The 18986-nt window shown below is 59.4% G+C and overlaps 2 protein-coding genes across 4 annotated transcripts in view; one reads left to right on the top strand and one right to left on the bottom strand.

The window, feature by feature from the left end:
- Nucleotides 1–2634: 2634 nt before the first annotated feature.
- SPHK1 (sphingosine kinase 1) lies at nt 2635–11328 on the top strand. Its single transcript, XM_069799000.1, has 5 exons — nt 2635–3171; nt 7892–8041; nt 8359–8453; nt 8728–8843; nt 9414–11328. Exons 1-5 carry the CDS (start codon nt 2646–2648, stop codon nt 10195–10197), a joined length of 1671 nt encoding a protein of 556 aa, XP_069655101.1. The 5' UTR covers nt 2635–2645; the 3' UTR covers nt 10198–11328.
- A 1386-nt stretch (nt 11329–12714) lies between these two features.
- UBE2O (ubiquitin conjugating enzyme E2 O) overlaps nt 12715–18986 on the bottom strand; it is a 67347-nt gene continuing 61075 nt past the window's right edge. For 2 of the 3 annotated variants that reach the window (XM_069798994.1, XM_069798995.1), the window contains exons 17-18: nt 18476–18533; nt 12715–16811 (exon numbers count right to left, since the gene is read on the bottom strand). In XM_069798994.1, coding sequence (XP_069655095.1) covers nt 16048–16811; nt 18476–18533 — 822 coding nt within the window. In that variant the 3' untranslated portion in view covers nt 12715–16047. The remainder of the gene's footprint in view (nt 16812–18475; nt 18534–18986) is intronic. The other variant, XR_011327209.1, reaches the window with a different exon arrangement.

Here is an 18986-nt window from a genome sequence, read left to right as displayed (position 1 = left end):
CACACCAGCTCCATGCCGCATCCCCATGCCACATCCCCACGCTGCCCTCCCACGCACACAGCCTCTGCAGCACCGCGCGGGCGGGAATGGAGCCGATCAGGACAAACCCGACAGGCAGATGCCTGCCCATGGCGCAGGAACCTTGGCTGCCGAGCACCCTTCGGGCTGCTGGTTGGATCAAGGGAGCTCGTTAAGGCTCTCGCAATTAAAATAGCCCCAAACGACTGTTTATCAGCACTGAGCGGTGACGGAAGTGATCCCACTTCCGCATTAGACATCACATCTGGAGGCATACAAGTGGCATCCGTGTGGGACTGGGTCAAATCAGCCCATGGCCGCAGGGAGCAAAGGGACTCGTGGGGCCAGTGGTGGGCGCCGCGCTGGCTGTAGCACGAAGCGGGCATCCATCAAGGGTGACACAGCATCAGGACGGGCTCGTGTGAAGTCCCCATAGACCAGCAGGAACATGGAAAAGCTCTGCCTGGGTGTGATGTGCCATCACGGAGGCTGAGATTGTGCTGGTCCCATTCCCCATCCAAGAAAAACCTGGCTGCAGGGCATCCCCCCATGGGATGCCCTGCCCTAACCCTTCCTGATCCCAAGTGCTGCAGCGTTGCTGGCTTCGACAGCTCGTGATGAAGCCGCTTTCAGCCTCGTTCCCCAGCCCACAGCACAGCCGCGGCCAGCGGAGCCCGGCTGGGCATTCGACCCCTATTTAAAGCGCAAGCAGGCAGGGCCAGGGAGATCCCTGCAGCATGGGGCCATGGACAGATGTAGGGTGATGAGGACAGAGCCCAAAGCAGCCCCGTCACCCCATGGCACCTGCCGGGAGCAGTGTGACAGCTGCTCTCACATCCTCCCACCACGTCTCGTGCCTTCCTGAGCGGAAATCGGGAGCGGGTTAGTCACTGAGAAGGGTGAGGTGCAGGTCAGGATGCTGCACTCACCAGCATCCAGCTATTTCCTCCCATGACACCTTGCCGAGGACCTCAGGGTTGTTTACAAATGCTGGACTGTGGCATGGCAGCCGGGGAAGCGACCGTGCCCAAATCTCACCCAGAATCAGCTGTGGGTGTTGCGGTTCCCCAGCCGAAAGCATCAGCCAGCAAATGGCTGGGAGCGGCTTGTGCCCCCCCCCGCCCCCCCCAAGCATCTCTTTGAACACATAGCACCCAGGAAAGTCTTTTTGGAAAGCGCGATACTCCAAATCATGGCACCTCAGCTCTCATTTTAGGTCACTCTGGAAAAGCAAGACTTGGCCGCGTTATCCTCCCAGCTGGTCATCCCGTGCCCTCCCTGCAATTTTTGGTCAGTTCCAGCGGGTTTAAGTAGGGACAGAGGGCTGAGGGCTCACCGCTAATTAAACTGCTGTAAGTGTGAAGAGCGATGCCTCCCCAAGGTGCAAGCTCAAGGTTACGGGGTCTCAGGCTGCTGCCAGCCCAGCAGCACGCGGCATGCGAGACCCCCATGAGCATCACCACGAAGGGTGGTCTGAGGGATGAGGAAGGGGTGAGGAAGGCCCAGGGGAGGTCGAGGGAGGGCCTGGGGCACCTCTCCACATGCCTTACCATTCCCACGGCACTTGTCCGAGTGCTCATCACCCACTTCCCTGTGCTCAGCTCTGCTTTGGTTAGAGCCTCAGGAGAGCAAAGGGCCAGCTGGAGCATGTGGAGCAGAGCTACATCCATGGAGAATTGGTTGGCAAAAAAAATCATTGCTGGGCTGGGCTAGACCCCTAGGGCCCAGCAGCCCCTCGGGAGGGTGAGGTCAGTCCCGTCCTCATTAAGAGCTGCTGTCAGTGATTTTTGCAGCCTCTGCGGGCACAGAGCGGCTCCCAGCCCTGCTGGCACCCTCCAGGCAGGTCCCCTGGACTCCGTCCCCAGCACTCCGTGCCCCGAGGTGGGGTTCACAGCACAGCCTGCCTCCCTCCACGGGCTCCATGCCCATGGCACCCTCCAACCCTCACCGATACCTGATGGTGAGCCGCCAGTGACGGGCAGGACATCGTCCCCCTCCGTCCTTACCTCCTGGAGGTGTCCCCCGCCAACTGCCCGCTGTCCTCAGCCCTTGCCGTGCCTTGATTTCTCCAGGCACCCGCTCCGCTCCTCTCACCCTGTCCTGGCTGGAGAAACGCAGAAATGGTGTTAAACACTGTCCAGCCCAGCGTGGGGCTCGAGGGACTCGAGCAGGAGAGGTCCTCCTGCCAGCGCCGACCTGTGCGATGCCGGACACGACGCACACCGGCTGGGGCTGGCACGGTTGCCCGGTGCTTTGCCGCTGCTGTCCCGGTGCGAGCGTGGGTCGGTGCTGTGCCAGCCCCAGGACCGTGGAAGCACCCACGCAGGACACCCACCCCGGCAGGGCAGAGTCACCCACAGCAAACCCGCGGCGGTGCTTTGCCCTTGCGTGTCTACAGAGCCTTGCTCCAGCCGGGCAGTCTGGGTGCCCCCCCAGCCCTCCGGCCCCCCCCGGCCGCCCGTGGGAAGGCAGCGGGGAGCCGCCGGCCGCAGCCCTGCCCGGAGCGCGGGGCGGCGCTTGGGGAAACTGAGGCAGGCTGCGGGGATGGAGGGGAGGGGGGGGCATCGGGGCAGCCCGGGACGGGTCCCCCCGGCGGGTGGGTGGGTGGGTAGGTGGGTTAAATTTTTATGAATGGGGCCGCCCCGCCTGCCATTGCCGGGCGGCGCGGCGGGTGTCAGCAGCGAGTCAGCGGCGGGCGGCGCTCCCCGGTGCGTCCCGCTCCCGTTCCGCCGCCGATGGCCGCCGGTCGCCGCGCTCCCCCGGAGCCCGGTGGGGGCCCGGTATTACTTCAAGGGATCTTCGGTGCGGGAGCGACCCCCGGTGCCGCCTCCTGTTCGCTGGTTCTGACGGCCCGGGAGCTGCAGGTGCGGCGTCCCCCCGGTTCCTCCGGGGGTTCGCCCGGTCCCGACGCCGCGCTCCGCCTGGCCGACTGCGTGGGCTCCGTCGCCTTCCCCGCCGCCGCCGCCGCCGCCTGCTTCTCCGTGGTGTGTTACCCCCTCCGCGGACCCCGCTGGGGCTCGCCCGCCCGCCAGCGCCTGGAGCGGACCTTCCGCGTCTGCCTGGGACCCGACGCCGAGGGCAACCTGCGCATCGCCCAGGCCTGGAGCCGGAGGATCCGGGAGCTCTCCGTGCCCGCCGTGCCCACGCAGGACGGTGAGTGTCGACACGTCGCCGCTCCGCCGCGGCTCCCGACGGAGCGAGCCCCGGCACCGGGGGCCGGGAGGGGGGGGGGGGGGTGTGCCGGCACCGGGGCCAGCAGCAGCCGCCCGAGGGCGTGGGGTCCGCCCGGTGCCGCTTGCCCGTCCCCACGCGGGACGGCTGGCCCCGAGGGGCGGCGTGGGGACGCGGCTGGCAGCTGGCGCTGCGCGGTGCTCGGGCCCCGAAGGGACGGGTCGGGGACGGACGGACGGGCGGGGTCCACATCCCCGCAGGGTCACCTCGATCGCCCCCCGCCCGCAGCCTGGGGGGGACGGGGACAGTCCCGTGCACAGCCCCGCGGCCGGGGGTGGCTTCTCCCCCCTTTTAGCCTTAAATCGAAGGGGTAGCGGGGACGTGGTGGTACCACGGAGGCCCTTTGCACAGTCCCTCCTGCCCCCCCCCCCCCCCCCCCATCGCTTCGGTTCGATAACTAGCAAAGCTCCAAAGGGCAGCATTAACCAAGAAAAAAAAAAAGTCATCGTTGCTGATGCAGGCAGGACGGGAGCCAGGCACCGGCAGGTCCCATCCATCACTTGGGAGCAGGCGAATCCCCCCGGGACCCCCCCCAGGGCTCAGCGGGGTTCCAGGGCAGCACGGAGGGGTCCGGGTTTCAGTTCCCTCTCCCCCCTGCCCCGGGAGCTGTCACCAACTCGAAGGGAAGCGGCTGGCACAGGGGGCCAAGTCCTCCAGCTCCTGCAGTCAGGGCAGGGCAGGCTGGCATATATTTGAACATCTGAGCAGAGATTCAATTATATGCACTACTTCATTTATTTAGCTGTCCAGTCGCACTGATCAGACTTGGAAATTAAGAGGCATGCGGTTAGAGGGATCCTGTCAAATCACATTTAGCCCAGCTCTCCCTACTTGGATTTTAAAATGCAGCTTTTTTACATGACCTGCAGCTACAAAACAACTTTCTGCTACTCTTCCTAAAGAATAAAAAAAAAATCCAGTGGAAGGGGGTGAGGGCAAAACCAGTTCCTCGGCTCTATTTCCAGCCTGAACTCTGCAGCTGTAAGTCTCCAGGCGTTTTAAAACCCTCGCCCTTTTAGCAGGCCGTGCGAGGGTGCTGGGGCAGGAGCAGCTCATTGCACGGCAGGGGCCTCGGGGGAACCCGAGGAAGGAGGACGGGAGAAGGCGGTGCGGGATTTTGCAGTTATTTTTCTAGCTGAGGGCCAGCAGGATTTGCAAACCTTCTCCCTCAGTTTGGGACAGAGCTAAAAATGCCTCTCGCCACACCCTGCGCTTACACGCACCCTCACGTGTCTGTGCGGGACAGATAAGGCCGTGTCAGGAAGCTGCATGCGAGTCCGTGCGGAGCAATCCTGTCACCCCATCCCTGCGGGGTGGGGGGGGTACAGATCTGGGGAGCCACCGGCGATCCCGGCCCGGTGTCATTTCAGGTCCAGCATCCCCTGGGATAAAAGCCTTAGGGAGAGCTACGGCAGGGAGGAAGCTTCCTCCTCCTTATTTCACCCCAAGGGGAAGAAAAAAGTCCCTCAGCAATGAATAACCCCAAAGCTGGGGCTGCCCACAGTGTGCAGGGAATTGTCCCACCCTGCAGCCGGCCGGGAGGGAGCAAACCACCCCCGGGCTTGTGTCCTGGTGGGGAAATCTAGCCCCCGGCCATAGCAGGAAGCTGCCGTTGAGCTGCCATCAATGGCCACGGCGTCACGGCGTGTCGGCAGCGAGCGGGACTTGGCCCTGCCACAAGCCCCCATTTTGGGGGACCTCCTTGCCGCGCTCATCCCCTCGCTGTGCGGAGGTGATGCTCTGCAGAGAGGGGATGCAGCAGACGTGCCCCAGTCTGTCCCAGCCTCACGCCACCCAGGTCACCGGGCAGGACAGCCCTGTCCCCTACCAGCCTGGCACACTTGTTCCTTGTGCCCAGAGAGTTTCCAGAAGGATGCGGGGACACAACGGAGCAGCTGGGGCTTCTGATGGCGGAGCTGCGGCAGCGTGGTCCCTGCCTGAGCGTGGCTGGGACCAGTGTCCCATGGGGGGATGTGGGCAAAGCGGGGAGAGCAGAGTTTGTGCACTAGCAGCAGCTGGAGCCCCTTCCTCCTGCTGACTCAGTGTCTGCTCTGGTCAGCGTCTGAGGTTGAAAGCAGCCGCACTGTGCCGGGAAGTGGCTGAGCCTTGCCTGAGATGCCAGGGGCCAGCCAGTGTTGCGCAAAGGAAAGGGATTCTGCAGAAATCTGTCCCCTTTGCCAGAGCATTGCTGCTGCTGGGCTCCAGCTCTGAACCGGCACCCTCCACTTCTGCCACGGGAGCCTGCGTTGAGTGCAGTGTTGCTGGTGTCACCGGTCCCGCACCAGGATCACGTCCCCATCCCTATTCACACCCTGGTACCAGCAATCTGTCCCTTGTGATGGTGTGACGGCACCCCTCTGTGTCCTGAGCAGCGTTCGCCTTTCCCCCCTCCAGCCAAGGAGTGGGTCCTCGGGGTCCCAGCCGTACCCCACTGCCCAGCAGAGGCCACGGGGCAGCAGCCACGGGTCCAGGCAGGATTTTCAGGCAAGACCTGGCTGCAGCTCTGTGTGCACGTCAGAAACAACGTGGCTGATTAGAAACATTGTGGGTTTAAAACACTGCATTTAGGTTCTTGAAGCGTCTCGTGCTCTCCCTCTGCACCCTCCACGGCTGGGGCGGGGGGAGAAAGAGAGAGAAAAGCCCCCCATCACCTGCCTCCGGCAGCTGGGGCTTGACCATGAACCCTCTGTCCTGGGCGCTCGGCTGTGTTTATCAATGGGATTTTAGTGCTGGTAGTGACTGGGGAAGGCTCTGGAGGGCAGGGAGTGGGGCCAGCCCAACCCTGGGGTTGCTGCCCGTTATCCCTGACCCAAGCTGGGGCAGCCTCTGCTCACAGTGCTTCACCACCATCCCTGAGGGCAGCTGGTCCCCTCGCATCTGGCACCCACTGATAAGGGGCCAGGGAGGGTGGGGGGCAGCTGGCGGCTTCCCCCGGCCCTGGGCAGCAGCAGGGAGAGCCAGCCCAGAGCCAGCGCCCGGACCCAGGCTCAGCCCTGGCTGATGGAGCTCTCACGGGTGGACTTTTGCTGTGAACTCAGTGGCAGGTCCCAAGCAACCGGTGTGGGGACAAGGAGGTGGCCCGGAGGGCGACAAGCCTCACCAGGTTCTTCCCGGGGACAGAAAATCAACCTGATGGTGCCGAAATCAGCAGAGCTCTGTGTGCTCCCCAGGGCTGGGTTGGGCACGGAGATGGGATGCTCCAGGCATGTCTTCCCTCGGGGCAGCTCATGGGGCTCTGCCAACCCGCAGGGAAGCCCCAGCGTGGCCATGACCGGTGTGATGCCAGGTGTCACCCCAGGGAGGTAGCACACGTGGGGACCTCCATTACCCCAGGTCCCCTCTCCCTGCCTCCATCCCCAGTAGGGGTGACAGAAGGAGTTTTAGCTGTAAAAACGCTGCCCGTGTGTCAAACAGCTCGAATCAAAGCGTGCAGAGAAGGTTCGGGGGACAGGCAGCTGGTCCCAGACCTCCTGCCCCGGGTTAGAGGGGGATTCCCTGCCCTGGGGCAGTGTTGGGAAATATCTGCTTTTGTGACTCAGCTCCTGACGGAGCAGCTATTTCTGCTGAGTCAGCAGGCACAGCCCCCACGCTGTCCTGCACAGCCCACGCACCCAGGCAGGGACCCGCTATACCCCTGGGGAGTCAGATCGCAGCTTAGGAGGCCCAGAGCTGGTGGGGAACATCCCTCCCCCCCAAAAAAAACTGGCTTCACCCTGCAGGGCCGGGGCTTTCCAGAGGCAGGAGCTTGAGGCTGCCCTGCTCATTTCGGGACTCGGGGTGCCCAGGCAGAACCCAGGGGCCCTGCTCTCAAGCATGCTGCCTCCAGCTCCCCTGGGTGCCATCGGATCACTCCTCCTGGGAGGGCAGCTGCAGCCTGGGCTCACCCCGTCCCCCGATGTGGGGGGGGCTGGAAGCGGGCAGAGGGGCAGAAGGATGCAGACCCCCACCAGGCTTGTAATTACAGCCCGACTGGGGCCCTCGCGCACGAAACCTGAGCCCCGTGGGGAGCAGAGGAAGCAGAAGCGTCCGTCTGCCGGCACAGGTGTCTGTTCTGGCCCCGCTCCATCTGGGGTGAATGTGGGGAATTAGGACCTCGAGTCCCCCTGGCCCCCGTCCCCCGCGTGCCTGGCTCCCTGTGCATTGGGGGACTGAGCCATGTCATGAGTCGTGGGGTTCAGCAGGGAAAACTCACAGCTGAGGGTGTTTGGGCTTCAAACCTCTGCTTCACTTCCACTTTTCTTTCCTTGGCATGTCCGAAAATGCAGCCAGCAGCACCCTGTGGTCCTGGGATGCAGAAGGATGCTCGGTGCTGTAGAGCCCCAGCTCCACTGTGGCATCGCTGGGTTGCTGTGGGGCTCCAGCCTGGGCATAAAAAATCTCTGCTGATTGCAGGAGAGCTCAAGGTCCCTGCAGGATCCCATGTCCCCATCTCTGCCACCTCCCTTGGTTTCCCAGCAGGGTTTCTCCATCCCTGCTCACCTCCTGTTGCCTCTGGGTCAGGATGCAGCCTAAGGAGCTTATGGGGATTGGGGGCAGCTCCCCTTCCTGTGGGGCCGTGGCAAATGCTGCCCCAGCTTGGAAAGCCCTCTCTGGGCAGTGCCACGGCCCCACCACCCTGATTCCCAATCTCCCCCCCACCCAGGTGACAGCTATGGGGTGCTGCCCCGGCCCTGCCGTGCACTGGTGCTGCTGAACCCGCAGAGCGGCACCGGCCGCGCGCTCGAGGACTTCCAGGCGGTGGTGCAGCCCATGCTGGCCGAGGCTGACATTGCCACCACTGTCTTCATCACTGGTGAGTCCATGAGCGGCTCCCTCACCACCTCCTCCTCCTCCCTTCCTGGGATCCTACTAGGTGCTGCCACCCCGGGATGGGTTCCTCTGAGGGCCTCGTACCCCCAGCATCACTGCAGCTCTGGCTCCTGCGGGGCTGGTTTGGACAACGTGATGGGTGACTTGGTTGCACTCCATAGGGGTGACTGCCTCATCTCCTGCATCCCTAGCTGGGACCCCCGTGGGGACAGCGGGGCTGGGGTCACTGTCTGAGGGGTGGAAGCAGGCAGGACAGAGGGACAGAGGGCGACGCTTGACTCACTCCACTTTCCCCCGCAGAGAGACCCCACCATGCACATGAGAAGGTACGGGACGAGGACCTGTCGCAGTGGGACACATTGGTAGTCATGGCCGGGGACGGGCTGCTCTATGAGGTGAGGGGCACTGTGGGGCATCCCCCCAGCCGGGCTGGGCAGAGAACTGGGAAAAGAGGGGTGCCTGGGGCGGACGCCAAGCTTCGCGACACGAAGGCAGGCAGGGAATGGCAAAGGAGAGATGGCACCTAGCTCGGATCAAAGCAGGGCAGCCGTGGCCTTGGTCCTGCCCTGGCCAGGGACACCACAAACTCTGCTCCCCCCGGGGTCTGGGCAGGGGCCGCTGGGTTCCTTACCTGGTCCCGGGTGCCACAAGCTCCCTTTGTCCCCACAGGTGGTGAACGGACTCATGGAGCGGCCGGACTGGGAGGAGACCATGAAGAAGCCGCTGTGCATCCTGCCGGGGGGCTCCGGGAATGCCCTGGCCGCCTCCATCAACCACTACGCAGGGTAAGCCCCGACTCTGTGGGGGCACCCGCTGCCAGCACCGCACCGGCCAGCACACGGGGCTGCGCTGGCACCGAGGCGGGGGGGATGAGGGAAATGAAAGGCTGCACATGGCTCCAGCCCAGGGGAGGGGTGCTGGGGTGCCCAGCACAGGGATGCCCACCTCGGTCCCCACCTCCCCACAGGCTGACGCAGCACAGCCCCAGCTGGTCCCTGTGAGCATGACTGCATCCCTAGCTCCCCCCACAGTCTTTCTCCCCTCCGGGCTCTGATTCTGACACAGCTTTACTCCAAAGGAGCCACCCTGGGGCACAGCTGATCCCGCTGCAGGGCGGAGGGGAGCAGGATTGCCCTGGCCCAACAACCCCAACTCGGTTCCCTCTTTCAGGAGCTGGTTTATTCTTCCCACCCCCAGCAAACCCTCTCCCAGCAGCTGTCCCTGAGGGATGCTGTCACCCGGCTGGGATACATCCCAACCATGATAGAGGGGCAAGGGTTGCACATGGATGCTGGGACAGCAGGAGCAGCCCTGAGCTAGGTCCAGCCCAAACTCACCCTCTCCATCCCTTGCAGCAACGATCACGTCGCCAAGAAGAAGCTGCTGACAAACTGCACCTTCATCCTGTGCAAGGGGCTGCACACACAGATGGACCTGGTCTCACTGAGCACTGCCTCGGGCAAGCGCCTCTTCTCCTTCCTCGGCTTCGGCTGGGGTTTCATCTCAGATGTGGACATCGACAGCGAGAAGTACCGATGGCTGGGCAATGCCCGCTTCACCCTGGGCACCCTCCAGTGCCTGGCCAAGCTGCGGGTGTACCAGGGCCGCCTCTCCTACCTGCCCGCTGTCCCCGAGCAGGGCAGCCTCCCGGCACTCAGGGACCCCCACGCGCCTGTCACCAACGGCCAGGCTGGCCGCATCCTGCCACCGGCGGGGACGGAAGCGCCTGGGGCTCTGCCCACCGACTCGCTGCTGGTGCCGCTGTGCCAGCCGGTGCCGGCGCACTGGACGGTGGTCCCTGAGGAGGAGTTTGTCTCCGTCTATGCCATCTACCAGTCCCACCTGGGCACCAACCTGCTGATGGCACCGGCGGCCCAGCTGCACGATGGTTGCATCCACCTCTTCTACCTGAAGGCCGGCATCAGCCGCGTGGCGCTGCTGAAGATCTTCCTGGCCATGGCCAGGGGGACCCACCTGGACTTGAACTGTCCCCACCTGCGCTACGTCCCCGTCCGGGCTTTCCGCCTGGAGCCACGGGCGGCCACGGGCATCATGACGGTGGACGGCGAGGTGCTGGCCTGCGAGCCCGTGCAGGGCCAGATCCACAGCCGCCTCTGCCGCGTCCTCAGCGGCTCCTGAGCTGCCAGGCTCCCCCTGCACCCTGCAGCGCTGAGCTGCCGGCACGGCCCAGCACAAGGGCGGCAGAGCCTTCCTCCCACTCAGGAACCTCCTCCTCCTTCCATAGCAATAGCTCTCAGGGGCCGTGGGTGCTCGTCCCCTCGCTTGCCCCCATGCTTAGCTTTATCCCCTTTGGACAGCCACCAGCGCTGTCGCAAAAATGAGCCACGAGCCCTATCAGGTACTTGGTGCTGGCGAGATGCCAGCATGTTTTATCCCGGTACAAGGTCCTGGCCACGGGCGGCTGCGCCGGCACAGCCCCATCCCCTCCTCAGCTCAAATGCACACGGTGACATTGCTCGCACCCCTGCTGCAGAGCCAGTGCCAACCCCCAGGGATGGTCGGGACCAATATATCCAGTACAACAAATTGACTTTTTTAAGAATGTTTCTACCCAAAGCTTCCTGTAGAAGCAGAGTTTATTCTTGTGAGAAATGCAATAAATATCTAGCATTTGCAAAAAAATCCCCCTGGGTTTTAAATCTGAGCTCACGGCTGCTGTCAGGGGCAGGGCTGTGGTGCTGTCACCCCCGGCTGGGCTCACATGCAGCCCAGCCACGCGGCTGTCAGGATGGATTTAGCTCAGCACCGCAGCCCTTTGCTCCCCAGCATCCTGCCTGCGCTGCCAGACCACTGTCATCTTGGGGCCAGAACCAGCACGGAGCAATGGCCCCAGAAGATGCTCTCAGGGGAGATACCATGGAGGTAGGACATGGGGCACCCCAATTTTTGGGGTGTGCCGGTACCTCCCCGCTCAGCCTCACACCGGGGCTGATTGATTGAATCCAGGGAGCTCAGCCCCGCAGCAATTCTTTGGGACAGCTTGGGGATGGTTCAGTTCCTCCGAGTGAGGGCAGGGAAAGGGTCATAGAAGAGGTTCAAGGAGGGGATTGTTGGAGCAGAGAGGTTTGGCTTTCTGCCGGGAGCAGGGGCCCTACGGGGAGCTCACACATCCCCTTTCCCAGGCAGCCCGGGGCCAGCTGGAGCCCTGCAACAGGTCCCTGCCCAGGGGCTTGCCTGGGGGGGCATTACTCAGGCTGTTTGGTATAAAACTGCAGTAATTAAACCTCATTTACAGTGCTCGAGTACAAAGCAGAAGAGTAAACAGCGGTGGCTGCCTGCATTTATTCATCTACAAACTATGCAATTAGGATTGCAGAACCAGGAAAGAAGAGCACAATTGTTCCCCCTACCCCCCACGGCTCCACTCGCTCATAGGGAGCCAAGCTCCCGCTCCAGGGCCAGCAAGGCAGGCAGCAGCTGGGAACCACCTCCCACAATAAAGTTATTTCCCCCGTGGCATTGGGCCAGGTGTAAAAACAGGCTCAGCAACGCTTCGCCGAACTCTCTGACCGCATCGAACAGCCACCGCTGCCGGAGGAGGCAGCAGGGAGAGCCCAGGGCAGGGGATGCGCTCAGAGCTCTTGGCTGACTGGGTCCAGTGAGACAGTTCACCAGAGCTGAGCCACTTGGGCTTGCAGCACCTGAAAGGCTCCCTGGAGTCTCCTCCGGGCCTCTCCCAGGGACAGCTGTATTGCTCACAGCAGCAGCTTGCTTGAGATCTCCCTTGCCCTCCCTTTCCCAGGTTCTGCTGCACAAGTCTCTTCCTTGACCCAACTGCTTCCGAAACCCATCAGCCAGCAGCCACGGGCTCTTCCAGGGCAGCCCCCGACAGCTGCCCCCACACAGCCCCTCGCTCCTGACACCCGAAGGAGGGGGCAGCAGCTGCCACACACCCCTCAAGAGGCAGATGCTTGCTGGTTTTGAACAACTCCAGCAAAGCTATTAAGTCTCAAAACATTGACATCACTGCCCATCTCCTCTGCCTGCACTGGCACCCTTTGAGCCTCTCCTTGCAGGCAGAGGGGGGGCGAGGGAGGGCAGCCACAGGGGGAAACGGCAGTGAGGTTTAACCACCTCACCAGCACCCAGGAGGTGCAAGGAGTCCCTTGGCCCCAGCAGCCTGGACATGGCTGCGTTTGCATCTCATCACACACTCACCTGTGCGCCGAGGTAAGGGCTGGGAAGGCAGTACCAGCACCCATGAGCCATCCCACTGCCAGACTGGGGGATCTGCAGAGGGTTTTGCTTCACCCCAGGGTCTGGCCCCATCTGCTGGGGCAGCTGCCAGTTGAGCCACCAGCTGTGCTGCGGCACATGCCGAGCCGCCGGGCAGCCTGCATTTACTGCGTGCCAGCAAAAAGCAGGGAAAATAAGGAAGAAAAAAAAAAAAAAAGCCCGACAGATGCCCCGTGAATCAGGATTTCGGGGAGCTAGTTTATACAGACCCATGGGGGCAGCCCCTCGCTGCCAGATCTGCCTGGCTTCCTCCGGACTTGCTGCCCTCTCCGTGCTGTTGATTTCAGCCAGCGGGACCCCGTCCAGTCCAGACCCTGGCGCAGGGATGCACGCCGGAGACAGGGCAAGTGCCAAAAGCGTGGCGGGGATGGGGGAAAAGAAAGAGACAACAGTCAGAACTACTCACAGAGGCAAAATTTAATGGCAAGTCATCTTCCCTCCTTTATTACACCTTGGTTAGCCAAACAAAAAAAATTCTGCAGGTAAAAAAAGTTTTAATGGTCACACAGCACTTTATACATATATCGTAAGCAACCAAGCATCCACATCTGCACGTGAACAACACACCTCTAAGCATGGCCTCAATAGTCAGGTCTTTTTTTTTTTTTTTTTCATTAAATACTGTACAGAATCAAGGCTACAAACTGATTTTGTAATGCTTCTTCCCCAACCCCAGCACTTAAAACAGTTACAGGCTGCTCTCATTTGTACATCACACAGTCGTGTAGCCAGTTTTAAGGCTAACAATATGCATCATGCTTTGGCTTTTTTTGTGTGTTTTTAAATTTTTTTTTAAGGTTTTAGCCTTTTAAATTTTGTTACCCTTAAATATTACATACATACACAAAAAATTACATAGCTGCAGTGTGCTCACCACCAACCTCATCACCCAGGAGCTTCACATTATCAAAAGCTTTAGAAAATTTGTAAACCTCCGTGCACGCCTCGCCTCGGTTTGGGACAGCCAGCTAGAGAGCGAGCGATGGCGGGGCAGTGGCAGCCCGGGAGTAGCGTCCCCTTCCCAGAAGGCCAATACACAGCTCGTCGGTAGGAAGCCCCAGGAACCTGTGCAAAAGCTCTTGATTACGATCAGAAGAAACAAAGAGACTTCTTGGGCAAAGGGGAGGACTTGAGCAGCTCGCACCAGCAGTGCTGGCTGGCTGCCTGCCCTCCTCCCCGGGCAGTGGGCAGCCTGACCGCCTTCCCCATGAGATGACAGCTGCAGAGAGCAAAGGGTGGGCAAAGCAGGGAACCCTGGAGCTCCTCTGTCCCTCCATCCCCAGCCACAGCTCGGCGCGGCCCCAAAGGGTTTTTTCTCCCTCCCTCCCTGGCTGGTGGGGCTAAGGACAGCCACAGCCCAGCATAGGGGATAGAGGAAGTCAGCATCTGTAGACCACCAACCGCAATTTTGTCGGGTAAGAGGCTTAATCATTTGCGGAACAAGCCTCTCTGCCTGCCCTTCCCCTGCCCCGAAGCTACAGCCTCACCCCTCTGCCCCAATCGGCCCTTTATATCTTGGAGACACCCCGCTCCTTGCTCAAAGGGGATTCATTCATTTAGCACCAGCCACAGCCAGAAAGCGGCTGTGACTTACACATGCAGTTCACGCTGCCCTGCCTGTGGCTCAGAGCAGCTCTCTGCACCCCAGATGGGGGTCTGCCACACTGCCCGACCTCCTGCCTGCCAGAGCAGGGCCAGAGCTGCTCCACAGGCAATCCACCCACAGACCAGTGCCTGGAGAGCTCTGCAAGCCCAGGTCTTTGTTCACAGCTAAGCTAAGCTCTGCTTCTTCCAGAGTGCTGGGAGCAGGACATGCCCTCCAAAATGCCGGCAGTGGATGGTGACACGAGAAGGGCTTTGCATAGCCAGCCTCGTGGCTCTGGAGCATCACAGGGGCAGCTGGAAATCGCAGGCGCAGGGAGCTGGGTGAGGGGATTTTGGCCAGTGGGTGCAGACCTGGCATTTCAAGGAGCAGAAAGCACTGCACAAACATGCTGAGATTCGCCTGCTGTTCTCCATTTCAAAACGAGAAGGCCAGATCCTGGCCTGGGTGGGGGGAAGGGAGACAGCCATATTGAGCAAGAGCATAGGAGAGTTTTGTCTCCATCCTTAGTTCTGGCAGAGCCAACCGCTCAGCCCAACTCCTCCCTGGGAAGCCTGGCACCACTGGCTCCCTGTGCTGGCTGGAAGGACCAACGGACTCTCCCTGACAGACTGTGCTCCACATGGATGCTAAGAGGGTGCTTCTCCAATGCGTAAACATTGGGCAAATGCAATAGTGCTGGAGTGCGATCTCCCAGCTCCAGAAGTGCAAGTGCGTGCGTGCACACAGAAAAAGAGGCTTCAGGAAGGTGTCTTGACCAGGAGACTCTGGCAAGTCACTGCTTCAAAGTGCTCACGGTCACCAGCTCAGACAGCTCTCTTGCTGCTGAAACACAGGCTGATCCCGCCAGCCATTTCCCAAAGTGGCACGGCAGTGCTGCAGTTGAGATTAGGGATAGCATGTGCTGTGCCCACAACGCTGCCGGCCACAGTGGACCCAGGCCACCATGGGAAACAGCTGGCAAGGGAAGGAATTGATAACAGTCCGCATCAGTGTCTGACGTGCTCCAGTTGCTGGCTGAGTAACAGCACAGGAATGGTCACAAACTGCTGCTGCTACAACAGGACTTTGTCATGACACAACAGCTCCTTTCCCTTGGGTACCCTGGCTCAAACAGCTCCGAAAAACCCATCTACAGCTGAACGACGGAGAAGCAGCACCCATGCCAGGTTCACCATCCAGACTAGCTGCTAGATCTACAATATGCCCCAAGATCACTCGCTGCCGCCTGCCCAGGCGAGGACGAGATCCAGGGGTAGATGTAGTGCTGTGTGACAGCCAGGATGGCTTGGAACGAAAGATGCAGATACCTAAGTAATAAGGGCAGAACCCTGAATCCCATGTATTTCTAGAAGACAGGCATGCATGGTGGGGAAAGGGAAGTTTGCCTTACCCTGGAGAAAAAGAAGTGGGGATGGCTAGAATTGCTTCCAGAAGACTGACCAGAAGCTACAGAACTGGATGGAAACCCTGCAGCACTACCAGGGCAGCACAAGTGCTAGCGCAGAGCTCTGGTTTTGCCTACCAAGTCCTGATCGGAAGAAACTCATAGCTATCGGTGAACAACTAAGACTAGAGCAACTCCATATGGTGTAGACAACTTCAATGCAAACACAATCCAATGTCTAAGTACATATAAGCTGGGGTAGACTTCATAAAACCCATGGTAACGCAGAGAAAAATGAAAGACTGGGAGGGCATTGCCCTTCACTTCCAGATACTACAATGACTTCTCCTGGCTTGAGCCCCAGCAGAACAAACTGCTGGGTGCAGTGCTGGGTGGGAAGAGTCCTTGTGTGGAAAGGTGCCCCAAGATGAAAGTGCAGAGGGAACGTGGCTGCAAGACTGCTTCTGTGCAGGTCTCAAATCTTACCATTGCAGGGTCAAACTCGCAAGAGGAGCACGTACATGGGACAGGGGGAAGGAAGAAGGGCTGGGGGCAAAGAGTTATTCATGCTTAGACAACCTTTCCTCGGAGGAGCAATCAAGCCTACCACCTTCTTTGGAACAAACCAAGCTGAGGAAGAAAAGCTGGAAGGAGAAGCCAGTTTACTGGTAACAGCGCTTGCCAATTTCCTTTCTGCTGCTTTCCCTTCTCCCCTGCACCTGCCTGTCCCTAACCTGATGGTTTATTTGTCCTCTGTCCACTCTGGGATATTGGCCCCTGCTAAGGCAGCCCGGTACTGCTGCAAGACACCGCGGATGCTTTTAATGAACCCCTTGGACAAAGGGAAGAGGGGGAACCCAATATCAGGGTAACCGCTCTTCTCCGGAAGGAAACTCCTGTAGCTCTTTCTCCTTTTCTTTGGTTTCACACTAGGCTGCAAGGCAGAGTCCTGGGCAGCCTTCCCCTCGTCCGTTCGGTCTCTGGCCAGGTCTACCCCCCTGGCTTGGCCTGTGCTCTCCGAGTCTGAGTACTGTTGGAGATCACCAGCATTAGGCGTCGAGGTCGTGAACTCCGACTCGTCCAGCTCCTCTTTCCCGTCGAGTGCGGAGTCGGAAAGTTCGGCGGCAGCCCCCTGCTCTGAGCTGCTGCCGTACTCCCCCAGCGACCCCGCATTGTCTCCTGGGCTCTCGGCCAGGGTGCCGCAGGCAGAGTGAAGGGAGGCAGAATCTGCCCCATTGGCCTGTTCGTGGCTCCGCTCCACCAGCTCATTTGTCTCCAGCCAGGATTCGATGCGGGACACCAGGCGCCAGCCATTGCAGCGAAAATGTTCACGGATTTCGTGTTCAAAGACTTCCACTGGCCTGCGCAGCAGCTGCATCATGGACTGCACCACTCGGATCAGGGTCATCTCATTGTAGCAGCGACTGTTCTCATAGCCCTCCTGGAGGCCCCGGTCGCTGTCAAAGCCCGCCTCGTTGTAGTAGGGCTCATTCACTAGGATGAGACCTGCCAAGAGAAGGGGAGACCAAGGGGTTAAGGGAGGAACTTTACTGTGAATTGCCAAACAAGGCAGACACTGCTGGGCCCTGATTTCTGCCAAGGTGGTTGAGATTCAAGGGTCATAGCATCACACCAGCTTCACCTGCAGCCACACTGATGCAGGCAGCCTGAGGCCAGCAGCAGGCAGCACAGGGAAGGGACTGCAGGAGAACACATTGCATGGAAGCCATGCTTTGACTTCAAGAAGGTAGCAGAGGCCAGGGTGGACCCACCAGGAACCTGCAAGATGCAATGGACCGGTATCGCAAGGGGAGCACTTGTGTGAATGAGTCTGTGGCCTTTTGCTAGTGCAGTGGGGATCTCAGATGCTGCCAAGTGTGGCATTCAAGATCCTTGGCTGGCAAGAATAGTCTTCCACGAGTGCAATGCAGAAGGCACACAACAGCAGAGGAGGTCAAAAGGGCAGAAGGAGAAAGGTTTCACAGTTCCTTTCCCTTCCCTTCCCTCGTAGCAAAAAACCCACAAACACACTCAAAGCTTTTTTTTCTTAATTAGTTTTTTTTCCTCCTCCTCTTAATCAGAACAAAGGCCAATCTTCAGTAACAGGCTTTGAGCTGGCCAGGTCCTATCCTGTCCTGCATAGTCCCATCAAACAGTGCAGTTCTAAGACAGTGAATACTGTGGCAAGACACCCATACCAAGCTTTCTCCTGCTTGCTTCTGGTCTAATGTAATTACATGTATGTAGCAATGGCACCAATACTGCCAGGCTGCTGGCAGCCTGCCACAAACTGCATTAGAGCTGGTGGAGGTGAGATCATGAGTTTCTCAAAGCCCCGGCAGTAAGAAGGGGAGAGGAGATCTTTCACTAGCACCAAGTTGCTCCAGTAAAACATTTAGTATTTCATTTTCTAAATTTGGATCCTCAGCTTTGTAAATGAGAAAAGGCTTTTCTCATGGTGTCGCTCCTCCACAGGAGGATACAGGTGGACTGTGAGACTTTCAGAGGAGCAGGAATTGCCTGCTGACTCGAGGCAGGAGCCTTTGCTCTGTGTCAAAGGTTTCTCAAGTCACATGCCTGGGCTCCCCACACAGAAAGTTGGCCTTGAGGAAGAGATTTGATTTAGTCCGTCTGCTCCCAAACTAGATATGGCAGGGCAAAGCCCTATGGCAGGAAGCCCTGGGGCTGGTCTAGACACACCCCTGATTATTCTCTGCTTCGGAAGGAGCATAAACACCATCATCATGTGCAAAAACATGCCCAGTGTAGGATGGGTGGGTGACTCAGTGGGGATAAAACACAGTCCTGCAAATGAAGCCCAGTTTAGCAACTTCAACTAACTTTGGTAGCTGGCTGAGGACACAGTAGTTCACCTTCCTCAGCTCAGAATAACAAGCAAAAACAGCTCTGTGCTTAGCTGCCGCAGTGAGAAGGAAAGCATTGTATCAGAGACCTGGGATGCAGCCAAAAATCAAGGCATGAGAAAAGCTTGCACCTGCTTCAACTGCTGAACTGGAGAGATAAGGACACTGCTTTGTCCAGCAAGGTGAGAGCAAAAGGCAGCACTAACTCAACTGGCACGGCAGATCCCAATTGTGTGCCCCCCCCAAGCCTGCATCGCCTCCTCGCTCTGCATTTTCCTGTCCCACAGACTCTGCAGGAGCATTTACCTTGGATGGAGATGAGTACTTGAAGGAGGCTGGATTTACTGGTCCACCTTTCTGTCCCCTGAAATGCACATACAAATGTGTTAAAGGGCTGAAGCACCATCAGTTTCCTCTGTGATAACTGTTAGGTGAAGGAAGGCCCCAGTTTCTCTTCATTCCTATCACTAAGGTCCTGTGGCTTACAGCAGGAACAAGGACTGACTCAATAAGCGCTCGATGTGCTAGCGTCCCATTGTACCAACCCATCTGTCCATTATTTTTTGACAGCATTGCACCCCATCAGGCCAGTTCTGCCTGGAACAGTGTAACCCTACACACCAGACACCAGTTGCAACCTCTCCCCAGCTGCCCTTTCCACCTACCTGCCCAAAACACAGCACTTTCCCTGGCTCTGTTTATTCCAAATCTCCAGCTAGACTTTGTGCCACACTACAAGATTTGACTGCAGTGTGAGAGACAGGCATCCAAACCATGGGAGAACACTCCATGCTGATGTTGCATCTCTGCTCTGTCC

This window comes from Haliaeetus albicilla, chromosome 12 (assembly GCF_947461875.1).
Source record: "Haliaeetus albicilla chromosome 12, bHalAlb1.1, whole genome shotgun sequence".
Taxonomy (NCBI): Eukaryota; Metazoa; Chordata; class Aves; order Accipitriformes; family Accipitridae; genus Haliaeetus; species Haliaeetus albicilla.
This window is presented reverse-complemented; position numbering and strand designations above follow the sequence as displayed.

Bases quoted from the DNA above. Each gene is read 5' to 3' on its own strand.
- SPHK1 (XM_069799000.1), top strand. From the start codon at position 2,646: ATGAATGGGGCCGCCCCGCCTGCCATTGCCGGGCGGCGCGGCGGGTGT. The intron at 3,172-7,891 runs GTGAGTGTCGAC...CCCCCCACCCAG, and splicing joins CGCCGTGCCCACGCAGGACG to GTGACAGCTATGGGGTGCTG. The intron at 8,844-9,413 runs GTAAGCCCCGAC...CATCCCTTGCAG, and splicing joins TCCATCAACCACTACGCAGG to CAACGATCACGTCGCCAAGA.